The sequence below is a fragment of the Buceros rhinoceros genome, unplaced genomic scaffold (assembly GCF_000710305.1).
Source record: "Buceros rhinoceros silvestris isolate BGI_N320 unplaced genomic scaffold, ASM71030v1 scaffold3611, whole genome shotgun sequence".
Classification (NCBI taxonomy): domain Eukaryota; kingdom Metazoa; phylum Chordata; class Aves; order Bucerotiformes; family Bucerotidae; genus Buceros; species Buceros rhinoceros.
The window spans coordinates 24442-39642 of NW_010392330.1; the positions used below are offsets into that span (position 1 = coordinate 24442).

General features: G+C 40.9%; 1 protein-coding gene across 1 annotated transcript in view; it reads right to left on the reverse strand.

The window, feature by feature from the left end:
• Positions 1-15201, reverse strand: part of DENND5A (DENN/MADD domain containing 5A) — a 51705-nt gene that overhangs the window by 18267 nt on the left and 18237 nt on the right. The window contains exons 5-11 of the mRNA XM_010144410.1: positions 14139-14326; positions 7806-8123; positions 5445-5660; positions 4481-4715; positions 3886-4036; positions 3158-3251; positions 2-112 (exon numbers count right to left, since the gene is read on the reverse strand). Coding sequence (XP_010142712.1) covers positions 2-112; positions 3158-3251; positions 3886-4036; positions 4481-4715; positions 5445-5660; positions 7806-8123; positions 14139-14326 — 1313 coding nt within the window. The remainder of the gene's footprint in view (position 1; positions 113-3157; positions 3252-3885; positions 4037-4480; positions 4716-5444; positions 5661-7805; positions 8124-14138; positions 14327-15201) is intronic.

Here is a 15201-nt window from a genome sequence, read left to right on the forward strand (position 1 = left end):
ACAACCCTTCTACAAACTTCCAGTTTGTTTGTGCAATAACCGACGGAGAGAGGTTAGACAGTTTGGGCTGTCGAATAGTGCTGCCCAGATTCCTGGCTTCTTGGATATACTTCTGTATCGGAATAGAAAATTGACAAATACAGATAAAAGGGCAAGTGAGACTTCTTTGCCAAGTGAAAAGGATAAACTCAATCTTTATAACCCATCCCCATGCAACGAGGAGGAAAGGATCACATCCTCTTTCAGAAAAGGCCCCTTTTCATATCCAGCGTTATACTGGGCTGAGCCACTTACAGCACTGGAGGTCAAATCCCCATTTACATCGTCCGTCTAGTATTAGAACACACACTGACAAACAACACCACACAATACAAACTGCCAAGGATATTTAGATGCATAGAGGCTCAACAACTCCTTCGACAACCGTCTCGCTATTTTTCACACATAAAATCAAAGTTTGCAATAATTACCCTGACCAAGACTATTCAAATGGCAGACTGCTCTGCATGGGGACTGCAGGAAAACTCTGCCGGGCGCTTGGCAGCATCTGAGACCTGTGCTGTGCCCTGCCTACTGCAGATCTCCTGTTTCTTTACCCACCCTCCCAGTCTTTCAAGAGGCAGCTGCAAAATGCTACTAACAGTTCTCAGCTGTGAACCACCTGCATTTTTGAGAAAAATAATTTCCTGAACTCACTATACTTGAAAGAGCTTTTCTGCTCACACTACTGCCATCAAAGAGTTGCCATTGTTTTCACCTTAGAGACGTGAATAATCCAATAAACGTTTTAAAAGCTAGATTGGCTGGGGCACGGCTAACTGTGAAGAATTGATAAAGCAAAAGCCCTGTACAGGCACTGACGGAATACTCAGGATTACTACATATTTCAGGTAAAATATGTAATAGGTAACTTCTCTAGCTTACACTGAAATAATGACCAACTGAAAAGTCAGTGAATAGAAAGACCTGTCAACCCAATATGATCTTTGCAAAGAGGGAAAACCACACCTCCTCCATCAGCCTTGCGCTAAAGAGCTATGGTATACATTTAATCATGCATCTTTATCCAGAACTACGAGTATGGTTATATTGTGCATTGGACATACCAGATAACGCTCTGACACAGAATTTATAGAGGGCATGAAGGGCCAATCATGCTGGTCCCAGTTTAAACATAACTGCAACTGAAGCTCTGACATGGAAAAGTCCAGGTGCTGGCAGGACAAGTTGGTAGCAAAAAGCAAAGCAGACCATGTAAAGTGAAAGTAGTAAGCACAAATGAAGTAATAAAAGCAAGCATGCAAAACAGAAGAGGAAAATGTGAAGACATAATAAAATGCAGAACTCCAAAGCATTCAACATAAAAATAAAATCATGAGTAATGAATCTGAAAGGAAAGAAGAAAAGATGGTGTTCAGTCACTGAACTGGCATAAACTCTGCCCTCCACTGGGCACAAATATTTGCAAGTTAATAGCCACTAAGTCTCAATTCCACAGATTTTTGTTGGCTGCCCCAAAGCTTCAATTTGCCTAAAACTCACAACCCTGCACTTCGAAATCACTGCCTCCAGCTCAGCCTGATCCCCAGTGTTCATCTCAGAAGGGGTCTCTCCCCATTCCTGCAACCTTAATAGAAGTCTCTGGTTCACCTGGGAGAGGGGGTAAATATTTAGTCAGTATTGTGTAATCAAAACTGTAGAGCATAAAACCCTAAAACACCAGTACAGATTAACCTGGTAGTTGGTACCCTCACCTGAGCACGTATTTTGTAAGTTTTATTTCTCAGAAATTGTCTCATGTGACAGAAAAAACTATAATCAACTTGTGAAGAGTCAGTTAAAAAACAAAAACAAACAAAAACCCCAGGTAGATTTTTGCCTAATGACTTAGTTGATATCTCAGAAGTTTACAGGTGCTAAACACCACAGTACTTAAAAGCAATAATGAGGTTACAAACCAACTACTCTTCACTTCTGTAAAAGTACCTTAGAGTTATCTGAGCATATGGAACATGTCAGAGCCAGAAACTACTCATTGTTTTTTTATTATGCAGACATTCTTCTCTTACATGGTTAGGGATGACATAGATGATGCTATACTTCAAAATTGTAATAAACCAATGAGAAAATTCTGGAAATGAGTACACTGGAAAGGCAATTAAGCTCATAACTACTATAAAATAATGAATTCGACAAAGATACTTGATTTTGACAACACTACCCTAAGACACAAGACTAATTTAAAATTACAAATTAAGCTTTTCTGAAGATATTTACAAGGCACGAAAATATTGTCTTCAAAGAACAGCATACATTTAAACAATATAAAGCTTTGGGGTTACTAAACAAAAAAACGAATTCTGGTATTTTAAACTAGATTATTCTTGGAATTACCCATAAATCAACACCTGAGGTAACAGCGTGCAGTCTTATCATGTGAATCAGAAACTTCGCCGTTTCAAAATCCCTTCACCAGAAAGAATAACTGTGTCAGCTGTAGAAGCACTGGTGAGAGAGGTTACCAACTCAGAAGGTGGGTAAGCAGCATCAAACCATGCTGTGTAAAACCGGCAGACATCAACCTGACAGTACGGGTGGGGTTAACACTCCCACCTTCTCAGGAGGTGGTGTGTCAATGTGCCACCTTAAGATTTCTTTTAAGGTCTACAGAAAAAAAAATCAGGCAACTTCAAAGGCAACGGTTCTGATTTTAAGATGAACTTAATCACTCTCCAGAGGTGGTTATCTTTCCTCCATCAAACAGAAGCACAGGGTAACTAAGTTATACAGAGACAGGAAATAGATGGTTAAAAACTGCTACGATTAACTCCCCATTACCCACACACACACACCCTCCCTCCCTGCTTTTTTTTTTTAATCTTCAAAGCAAGTGATGACATTTTCAGGGAACATGAGTTTCCACGTGGGAAGAAATAATTTTTTCCTGAGAGGAGGTAAAAATGGTGTAACTTTCAGAATAGCAAACTAAATATTTTTGGTCTGCTGAGGACCAGGAACTTCATTTGTATTAGACACACATAAGGGAGAGCAGAGAGGGACTGCAAGTTACTGTCTAGACATTTCGTAAGGGTTACAGAGCATTATTCAGCCAATTAAGAAAAAAACCATCCAATCTCTATAGCCGATCAATTTTCACCTCTCTCTGATCATTGTCAAGACGCAGGTGCTCTGTGTGTTGCTTCTGTCTGTCCTTCCGCCTCCACTGTGCAGGAGCATTTCTCTTTGTCCACCTACAGACAGAGGAGTGTTATTAAGCAAATCAACAGTTAGGTTAAAGGCAATAGCAATGGAGGAAATGAGGCAGTTTCTCTCTTCTTGTATATTGAACATGTTCACATCAGTTACATCAGACAAACTGCAGCTGCAAATACACACAAAGAATCTCTGCAGAAGAATCCAACATTAGGCAACCAAAGGATTTCAGAAAATCAGATCACATACGCTTGTTTTGTCTTTTTCCATTCTTTTATCCAGTTACAACTTACACGTTTTTCCTCTTCCATCAAAGTTTATGTAAGAAGATATCCTGAAGTATTTGCTAGCTCTGAACTGAGATCCAATATGGAGATCCGCTTCTATACCAACAGTCATTATAAGTAACTCAAAGTACCTCAATTCTAACCCCAAACATCACAGGGCTTTCTTAATTAAATTTGCTTCTGGAAGTCCAGATTTATTATAAAAAAAAAGAAAAAAGGCAAGAGACATAACAAAAGAAACCACCGCACACAACCCACCTGCATCATCTGATTTGTTCTCTCTTTAAAGAAAAAAGAATACTGAATTTGCTTTCTAGCATCTCTGCTTTAGTACCATTCCACAGATCTTGCCAAGACCCAGCACCTGTTGTCCTCTCTTACTCACTTGTTACTTGCTGGTCCAGTGGATAAAACATCAGACTGAAGCCTGGGAAAAAATCCAAGCTCGTATTTCCCTTGTCCAATTTTCATGTCCAGCAAGTGTGGGTGGACCGCAGTGTGATCTATTTTTGCTAGCCTTAATTCAATGGATTTCTCTGAAATAGTAAGAAAGGTACATTTTTTTTAAAGATGTCTTAATCAGGCATGTATCTATACTCGCACATCCCCATCTAAAAGCAGATCTCAACTTTAAGAGAGATGGTGGAAGTTTCTTACTGACCCCAACAGGTACGTGGGTACAAGAGCTTGTTAAACAACAAAGAACTGCCACCAAAAAGAGAAAAGTGTTTAAGTTCTCAAGCTCAAACCTTTTTCATACAAAGCATTCAGGTAAAATTAAACTTTACAAGACTTCCATTTCACATCTCAGCTTCCTATATAACGTTTAGTTCCCCACTTAAGCTTTACACCTCAGCTTTTTGGTCTATTTTTTTGACAGTTGAAACCATTAATCATTACTGAACTTCACCTGGTACCTACAACAAATGGCACTGACTAATTGTACTTTAAGTGTCAAGGAAGTGGCTAATTACTCTTACCAGCCTCATCAATGGTCGTGCACTTTTGATACATAGATGTGCGCAGAGTTGGTGTTCTAACGTTTAGCAGCCTAATTTTATCCACCCTAGAATCAAATACTCTCAAAACAGGGTCTTTATCATCATCATCGTGGCACATAATCTTATTGTCAATAAAAGACGCAAACATTTGGGTCTCCAGGAATCTCGAGAGGAAAGGCAAGTAAGGTTCAGGCTGGTCTGACAAAAAAGATGCCTAAGAGACAAGAAGAGAGAAGAGTGTTTGGGAGTCTGCAGAGGGAGATCCACCAAAAGCTCCAATTTTTCTAATCAAGGGCATATTAGAGTGCTTTGGTGTCACTTTAAGCCTAGTTTTATTACACAGACCAGCTCTATCTCTGAAACAAGCAGTCTATACAAAATCTTCAGTTTCATGACAATCACCTATCATACAGCACAAAAATTATTAAACCGTGGTTTTAGCACTTCCTTAATTCTCTCAAATTTTCAACAGAATCCTACTAAACCACAACAACAGCACCACAGGAGGGAACAATCCGTACTTCTGGCTGGGCTCAAAGCTTATGAAATCGGTGAGAATCTTTTCATACAATTTGATGGGAATCAGATTAGTGTTTTAGCAGGCAGTGCTGCAACATAATCTTCATCCACATGAACTATCCTGCTGACAAATATCTGGTCTCCAGTAAAGAAGACAGGAGGATAATTTGTAGAACTGGGTCTTGTATTCCTAGCTCTTTTCCAGGGAAACACATTTGGTACACATGTATGTAAGCGATATGTGGGGTCATGGCTTTCTCAACATATTCAGCATTTTTTCACATACTACACAAGACGTGATTTTTTTGGGGGGGAAACACAAAAATTTAAGGAAGATACTACAATTTTGACTGGCCCAATAAACAGCGTTTTAAATTTGAATACTGTTCTACTTTTTACATTGACATATCTTATGACAACTTACTTTATCAAAGTTTTGCATCTGTTCCCTGTTTGTAAACCAAGATTCCTTGTCCTGACTGGGTTGAATGACAAACACTTCATAATCTGCAAACATCTGTGTGAAGCGGTTGGCAAAAACTTCACGGATTTGAATGTTTAGCTGGTAAATCTTGAATTCTTCTTCATCACACTGAATTTTAAGATCTTTTTTGCTACTGGTCTCCTCTCGTACCTCCAACTAAGGAAGAGAGGGAACATACAAAAACATGGCATCATTGCTTTGTCAGGTATCTAGGTAAACAAGATCTTAATCTGCCATTCTGATGCTCCTCAAGTCAACATTCCAATTAAAAAAATTACTTAGAGTTTCAAGCACTGTAATAAAATAACAACATCAAAAAATCTAGGAAGAAACCTTTGTCTATAAAACTTCCAATTCCAATAATAAACCATAACCTACTTTACTACTGGCTGCACCGGACATGCTCGGGATTACAAAAGGACAGATAACGTCCACACACATGCCCACATATGCCATACATTGAATTTACTTTGTTTTACCCTTTAGGCACCTGCACAGGCTTTTTCAGCAGTATCAGTATCCCTGCATATTAGGCAAATACTTATTTCTGTCTGGTGTAATACAAGCCCGGGTTTAGCACCGTAACAGTTTACTACAAACCAGCTTCCAAATGAAGACAGGAACGCACAGTCAAAAGGCGCTGTGCGTGTCCAGCAGACGATTCCCTGTAACCCAGCTCCTCAGCAGCGTACTGCACAATTCATTACCACACAGCCCGAGAAATCTTTAATGAAATAAAGTGCATTTGCAGTTAACACATGGGCTAAGATTCATGAAGACAGCAACACGAGATTCAGATATTCAGTTCATACTAGTTTTGACAGGAATTGAGTATCTAGAAAAAAATCAAAGCCACAAGCATTCATGTGCTCATCTGAATACACATTTGCTATCCCCACCTTAGTTAATTATTATAAGAGGCACCACCACACATAATTAGAGGTAACAGAGCTTACAACATCTGCACAACGATGCAGCGGTTGCTGCAGCTGTCCCGCGCTTCTCAGAGCACCTCAGCTATAGCAGTCCAAGGCCAGCTACAGAGAGCGCTGTCCTGCAGCTGTGCCCTCTGCCAGGGAGAGCTCTGCTGGTCAGGCAATTCTTCTGACTGCATCTCGAAAGCGGCACTTGGCATCTGTACGTTCCTCATTAATTGGGTATTTGGCATTAAGCGGGTTTTTTATTTGTGTATTTGAGAAAATTTTGACAGTTGACACCTATACACTCCTACCATCACAAAAACAGCCTGTGAAACGGGACTTTAAGCACTATGGAAGAGTACAGAGGACCTAAGGCCTGGATGTGCAAAAACTTACAGGAAATTTAAAAGACCTGTACTTTTGTCACCACTTCCCAATCCATTCAGCAAAAGAGCAAATTCTTCTTACCAATTTCCCCTGAACAAGAAGAGAACAGCACAAAAGAAAAATCTGAGAAGAGGAACACAGCTGATTCGACCTAATCCTGTCTAGTAAGCAAATGCTTCTTGTAACCCCCTGCAGCCCCCTCCCCACAAAGCAGCTCTCCTCCCCAACCTGTTGCACATCACACAATTTCTACCACTGTTCGGCCCCACCTGCAGCCCAAGTTACAGTCACACAGGTAGGAATAAGATTCAGCAATGAAGAACCGGTCAAGATAATTTAAACAAGCAAGAGATAACACTTTTGCTGAGAAAAATCTTCATTCCACAAAGGCTCAGAAAACCCACAGTAGTCTTTCAGGTAATAACTTTTACGCAAAGAGGGCCACAACTTTTGTTCCCAGTTCTGATTGCCCAAAAAATCCAACCAGGGTCACCACGAGCTGTGCAAATTCCCTTACCAGGTATCAGACACTAACGCATCTTACAACATCAACCAGAAAAAGGCATCACAGTATCCCTACGGCAAACATATTAGATACAAGCAAAATTGTACATATTCTGCACACAATGAGAAAGAAAGAACCTATAGAAACCAAGACCGGGTTCACACTTCAGGATTATCTGGATGTCAGTTTTAGCCAAGTAAATCATAAGAAAGTGGTGTAAATTTAGAATAAATCTTAAAGCCAAGAACAAACAAGGCAAGGTGTATTTTTAGACACATTATCTTGTCAAAGAGACACTTGGAGGATAGACAAAGGTTTCCCTAGATGCTGTGAGGTTAAACCCCACTCCTCCTCTCCCCCAAGCTTGCCCTTTTCTCTACAGATGTACGCACGGTCTTTCTACTGAAGACAGACAGAGTCTTTGGACCATGACTTCAGACCATCTCCTACTGCCGGTCCACAAAGAGTGCAGATTACTTCATAGCTTACCTTTTCTAGACTCACACCTGTTCTTTTTACAAGCGCTTGGAGTCTTGCAATAGTCTCATTTTCCTTTAGCAGCTCATAAGAGTTCAGAGGTGATCCTGCTATGTTCCCATTTCTTTTATCGGAAACCAGGTCACACGCTCTGAGGCTCTTCATCTTGGAGGCACTTTCACTGCAGTGAAGATTTCCCTCAGGTGGAATTCCAAAAGCCATTAGTATCTCCGAAATTTCCTGAATGAACTCCAGTTTGTTTGGGAACTGGGCTAAGTCTTCTGGCAGCTCAATGAAATGGTTGTCTACATCCACAAAGCACAGGTTTGCCTGGGATTTAATTTAGAACAGGATACCATTACAATATTCACTAAGCAAAAGCATCGCATCATATTCTCCTTTGGGTTTTGTGCTTATCAAAAGATTCTAATACATTTGCATTTGTTTGGTTATTCTGCCCCAAACACACCTGAATTGGCTGGTTGAAGAAAGCAGCACAAGGTTTATATTTCCAGGTCTCTGAAGGCCCTCCCATGGCACTTACTTTTTATGAAATCATCTCCATCCAACCGGGCGAGTACACAAAACAGAAAAATAAGAGTTCTTTGATCACAAAGTTTTAGTTATTTTGTTTCTGGAGGCAGCACAGTGGAATGAATTGTGAGTAGCTGACAGCCCTGTAAGATTCTATGGATACACTGACCATCATTTTACACATACAAATGAAAATTATATAAAGGCAAGAAACTTAGCAAAATGTGTAAGTAGAGTTCTAACTGAAAGAGCATCCTCACTTGGTATTTCAGGTCTCTAAAGCAGTCAAACAGTCTTTTATTTGTTGCTGAGGTATTGGTTTTCTGACTAAAAGAAAACCTCAGATCATTAACACCCCACTCTGATAGCAGGTTCTTACAAGAGAGGACACGTAACATCATCACGCAATAAAACGTTGTCCTGAGACGCTACACTCAGGGTGTCACATGCCAGCTTAAAAACTTGTCTTCCCCGTAAACTTTTATTATCACAAACGAGAGGGTGTTCAGGTGAAAGTCCTTCCACCTTCAGAAATGTCAGTGCTCAGGCATCTGATACCACAGCCTGGTCCCCTGAGGTCAGCAGCACAACCTCCCATCGGCTCGGGCGGCTGGACCACACCCGTCAATTCCTGCGCCAGAGAACAACTGCGATTCTTCAGTCTGACCTGCAGTACAATCAGGGCCAAACGCCTGCACAGATCCACAAGGCCTGCATCCAGCCCATATCCTTCCTCCCAGCTCTGTTCAAAAATATAGAAGGAAATTGTTTAAGTCCTGCCAAAAGGATATCTCAAGAGGAACTAACATTCACTGAGTAAGCTCCCACCCTACTGACATCCTAAAGAGGAAATATGCTCTATTTTAACCATTAATATCTAAGTACATTGTAGGCAAATAGATGCCTCCAGGAATTTAGAAGAGTCAGTTCCAATAGCACAGCCACCACTGAATGCTCTGTGCCACTCCGGTGCTCAAAGCACAGGTTACATACAGGTTCTTCACATCCCCTCCCTGACAGTCAGATTGAAACATGGTTCTGAGTTAAGGCTCCTGCTTGAATACAGCATTGAAAAACTAAAAACCATTCATCTACAGCATTTTTACAGCAAATATCACCTCTGCTCATTAGGGCCCAACCTTGCAAATAACCGCCCTCTTCACTTAACACAGAGAAACCGTGGATATGCACATTTCTACACACCATGCTGGCTCGTGGAAAGGGTGTTTACAGTGGTCCTAAATTCTCAAGGATGTTCCTATGCAAACAGGGACCTTTTCCATTTATTCTCAGCATTACTGTTCTTCATGCCAACGCAGAATCTGTGACTGAGAACAACTTACGGCTGCAGCTTTCAGAAACATGAGTTTAACTCAAGTGGCTGTTTCATACTGAAGTACAGGAAAACAGAGATCTGAAGTCTGTCGATAAATTTATAGCATTATCAAGGATCTATCAGACCAGCAGAGAGCCTGAGAATGCATACAAAGCAGTGATTATCTTTCAAATAATTATCTTGGTCAGCCTGGTCTCAGTGTGTTAGCATCAAGGGGGAAAAAACAACTTTAAGAGATCTTTATCATCTTCTAAAAGAACATACAAAAATAAAAATCCATAGAATTTGTTAAGATTCAGCATTGAATAACATCTTTTCGATGGCTGAAATAAAAACACTGAGAATATTTATGTGTCTTATATTAGCAGACAACTGGATTTTAGATTTTAAAATCTTTCAACTTTTCTAGAAAAAAAAAAACAAAACCAAAGCTATTGCCCAAAACCCTTGAGATCACTTCATAAAAAACTGTTTTAATGAGATACTACTTTTGGTTGATATAACCAGTGCTGGAAGACTCAGAATTGCTTATTTGCACTCAAAATAATTTCAAATTCCACCATGCTCCTGCATTATAGAGTGATGAGATGCTCATGCAAATTCAGCAGCATTAAATGGCCCAGATTAACTTGCTTGTTAAAAATATATTGCTGTAGCACTCTAAAAGTTTCTTTAAAAGGAAACTCAAAGACATCAAAAAAACCCAATCTTACTTTAGTGCTTGCTGGGTTTACGATCTGCAAGAAAGCTAGTTTAACCACTTTTTTTGATTGATTTTACCGATAAACAAACCGCATTTTTGCCTGCAACATCTGAAACAGATAGGCATTCTTCCCCTGCCCTTTGATCTCTGCAGCACCTTACTCTAGCAAGAGTTCTCCCATGCCCCCCCCTTCCTCTTCTGGGTTCCTTACCAGCCTCTGATATAGCCAGCAGTGCAACCACAAGGATGCTCCTGCACACAGAAAGAGCCCTCAGCAAAGCAGAAATGCATGCAAGAACAAGTCTAACCTGGGCACTGTGTCACTATAGTGAGCCTCGAGCCTTTTCCACAACTTTACCGGGTGACAAAGTCAGGTCCAAGTCCCTGATGAACTTCAATGAGTTCTCCTCCATCAGGCACTGTGTTTCTGATGTACCCAACTCATAGTCTAAACTTGAATTTTGTACTAATGCACTTATGTTGCTGAAGATTTTAACCACCATTTGACAATACATCAACTTCTAGAATACAGCTGGGTTTCCACGCTCCCTGGGGTGAAGCATTCCCCTAAAGCACCAGACGTGACCAAAATACGGGAGACTGCCACCACGAGCACACCAAAACAAGCCTTATGGCATATGAGTGCAAGACTTAACCCAAACCCGACTGAATTAGGACAGATTTGTGTTTTCACACAAATTAGCCTGAAACACTTCAAGCAAGACAAACCAGTCTTTTTAGAACTTTGTTATAAAACCACATCAAGAAGCCTACGCTGACACTGAGGCATCCATGCTATGCTAGAGAGCAATATCATACTCTTCCACAATGCCCTTCAACCGAGAAACACTAACTAAATTTTCTGTCAAAGCTCATTTCTTTGGCCATTGTCTCAGTTTAACAGCAGCTGTCCCATGCATCCATGTGAATAGATTAGCAACAGGGACGCAGTTCATGCCGTTTCAAGACAAAAAAATTTCTGCAGAATTCACAGAACAGCTCTTTATACATCCTTTGCGATAAGTGAGGAAAATTCTGATACTTTATCTATGAATTGGAGCCTAGAGGCAGGACTTGGAAATTAAGTTCCTCATATATCCTTTATGAATCATCAAGGTTCATATACATTCCAAACTTTAGAGATAAGTGACGTTAAATATTAACATCCTTTTGTTGATAAATTTATCTTTGTTAAAGCATGCACACTAGAATCCCTACGCTCTCTTCTGCTGTTCTAGAACATCAGTTTTTTTGTTGTTTTTTGTTGTTTGGGGGGTGGGTTTGTTTGCGGTTTCTACAATGAAAATCTCAACAATCATGATTTCCTGTTCTTCACAGTCACTTCGCCTCCTGGATCAGCAAATCTACTGGTATAAGACAACTTCTCAGTCTCCAGCACTCGTTCAAGCCCCTTCTGTGCCATAGCTACGTTCTCAGCCCCAGCACTAAGGGCTTCAATAGCTCACAGGAAACCCTACTCAGCAGTGACTACCAAGGGAATCTCAGACAAAGTCATACTCATCCGGCACAAAGCTTTAAGAGCCCACTCTTCAAATAAGAAAGACAAAAGCTGAAGCTTCAGAAGGACAAGTTTAAGTCCTGCAGCAAATTCCATCACATGGGCACATTGCCGCTGATATTTCAGTCCTGGGTATCCTCCCTTCCCCACCCTCCCAGGCAGTTCTGATCTCTGTAAGATACTATCAAAAATCTACTCCTCCACCTTCACAGAAGGCTATCTGTAAAACAAAACGTAAACTGAGGAGCCAGATTATTCTTTTAATACCACTTTGATTTCATTTTTAACATCTAAAAATAGATCAACCACCTTACTTTAAAATCTCCAAAGTAAGCTGATAAAGCTCTTTGAAACCATTTACTTTTTAAATAATTGAAATACCTATTTGAAATTAAAATGTTTATTTAGTTGATAGTATTACAGTGATTTTTAAATGAGGATGTGCTTTATAAAAGGAGGACAGTCTTTCAGAAGCTTGTTATAATAGTGAAAACATCCATGGTGCATATTAACATGCATATCCACACGTGCATTTTATTTCACCAGCTATTCTCTCTAAAAACTATACTAACCATATTAATTAGCCCTGTCAGTACATCCAAAATTTTGCAAAAATGTAGTAAAGCAATAGACTGTTTTCATGGCAAGAACATACGCTCTGTTATTAATTATGCCCATGCAAAAAAAAAAAAAAGAGGCAGAAAAGAAAGAAATCAAGAGATTAAATACTTTAGTTTTCATAGGAAAAAAAACCAACACAGTTTGAAGACAAATGTTCCTTTGAACTTGCCAGGAAAAACAAATGAAAACTATCAGCATATGGATTTGAGAAAAAGAGCAATGTTGGCATGGTGACCAGACTGGAGGTTCACAAAAATATCTTGTCTTCAATTTCAGGCAGCTTTTTTAAGAAGTGTGTCAAGCTACATTACAGCACTGCCTGATAACGAAAATAAAAACCACCACCACAAAACCTTCTGCCTGCCACACTTCTGCCTTCCCAGCAATGTGAATGATAATACAAAAAAAGAGATAACCAGAGAAAAATGTCAGAGATTAGAGAACCCTACCAGTGCCTAAGCAGGGTGTTGCCCATGGTTTCCCCAGTCCCTCCCTCACAAAGCTACACCTACTAGTAAGCAGACTCTACAGCAGGGGCCAGAGCCGTGGCGTTCCGCAGCTAGTAACGCTGCAAGCCCTCGCTTCCCAAAGGGCTACGAGACAGAGGTGGCCAGCGTCTTGACAACAGCCTGCCAGATCACGCGGTAACACTCAGCACTTACCACAGACAAGAGCAAATAAGCCATTCGGTGGTGCCCGAGAGGTCACTCGGGTGACTGACAAACCACCTCATGAGCCAGCCAGCCACCAGCCACCTGACATTCTTCCCACGGGGGGCTACTGGCTCCTGCAGACATTCCCTTTGCTACCTCAGGTAATGCTCAGCTACTCTTGCTCCCCTGATACTCACAGCCAGCCCTTAAACTCTCTCTGGGCACGTCCCTAAAAAGAATATTTGACAACTGAACAGTGGGATAAATAAAAACACCTCTAAGCAGTTTGAACATAGTCCCAGCCCCATGCAAGAGTTGCAGAACTTCACCGACTGTTTGTTTCTCCTTGGAGTTGAGAGAGTCTCAATGCAAGGGAGGGACTTCCTGAGCACTATCCCAGCTAGCACCAGTTTGACAAATAGATGCTGCCATTTTGCTGCAGACTGAAGTATACACTCTAGAAAAAAACTTCACATCGTTTTGGTGCAGGCACCTGACAGGCTGGGTCCAGGTAAGGCAACCCCAACTCAGAAATGCAGTGAAGGGAAACCCAGCCTAGTCCAGTGCAGCCAGAAACCCGCACAGCTCTGAAAGCAGACAAGCTTTGCTCACTTGGCACCACACAGAAGCAGCTGTATGGCCTTTGGCCACAGCTGGTGAATTCACACTGCACTTCCTTGTATTTCCTCGCACTACAGGGCTAAGTTCTGCAGCACAAAAATGTCCTTTCTGTAACCGCACTGCATCAATACCTGTAAAAATTACAGTTAAATTTCATCAGAGCATACAATTTCCAAAACAGGGGTTTATTTATTTCACAAGATTTTATCCAGCATGTCCGAAAAATAAGAGCTATCCCAAACCAGAGCCAGCAAGAACTTCACAACAGCTGTTCCAGTTAGCACTAGTGTTTGGCTCATTTCTCACTTCCCTCATAGTCATGTGCAATATTTAATCAGCTGAGACAAGCTCTTCTCACCTCTTGAGGAAGTTCCAGCTTAGACCTGTCATCCAGCCCATTAGAGTGCAAGCCCATGAGGTAAGGGACAGGAGCATCTAGAAAATGAAGGAGGGATGCTGGAAGGATAGGAACATACACATGCTGCCACTGAAACGGAAACATTAGTGCTGTGATGGTCTCTGCCACAGTCATCAGTCTCTGATAATCTGAAAAACATCAAGAAAAAACAAACTTTTTCATAAACATTTTTAAGTAAATGAATTTCAGCTGAAGAAATGAGAGCTTGCTTTAAAACCGAAACCACAAAACCCATACTAGCTGAGCAGCATCTTAATGAAAGCCCAAACATCTACACCCAAGCGCATTTTGCTGAAACAACAGAGAGCTCAACACAAAGTAGGTCACTGTACAAGTCATACAGAAATAAGCAAACTGAGTCTTAGCATCCATTACATCCCTTCTGCTACCTAAGCCAGGGTTACAGGAACACCAGTTGGGTGTATGGAAGCAGTACTGTAATTGGCTATGAAACATATTGGAAATTATTTCTTTTCTCTGTGCTTATGGCTTTCTATGGGAGCCTTGGATGAAACCCAAGGCATCTGGTATCTCTCAGATAAACATTTTTCAAAAGAGTGTTTAAATGTCTATAAAGCATGCTGTATAGTAGCCAACCCAACAGTGTGACTGAAATAACTGTGTAGAAAATAAAAAGGATCAGCTTTGTTTATCCTTTGCAATGTATGACCAAAGTCTCAGTTCAATGTGAAAAACAACTCCTCTCCTAGAATTTACCAGCAGCACTAAATGCACCTGCGCCACACACATACCAAAAGCTCTTTTCAATCAGCAGCTGGTGGCTAGAGCAGTTAACACTGCAGTATGCTGGGCCAACACCTCGCCCTCCCCTTTCATACCACAGAACCATCTTTATTGGGGTTTGATATCTATACGCCATAAAGGAAGAGGCTACACCAGATGAACTCAGAGCATGCGGTCTAACACATCTGCTGAAACCATTCAGTCTGCTTTTGAGCCGCCAGGCTGGAAAGAGGGCAAACAAAGATGCAAAGCCGACAAC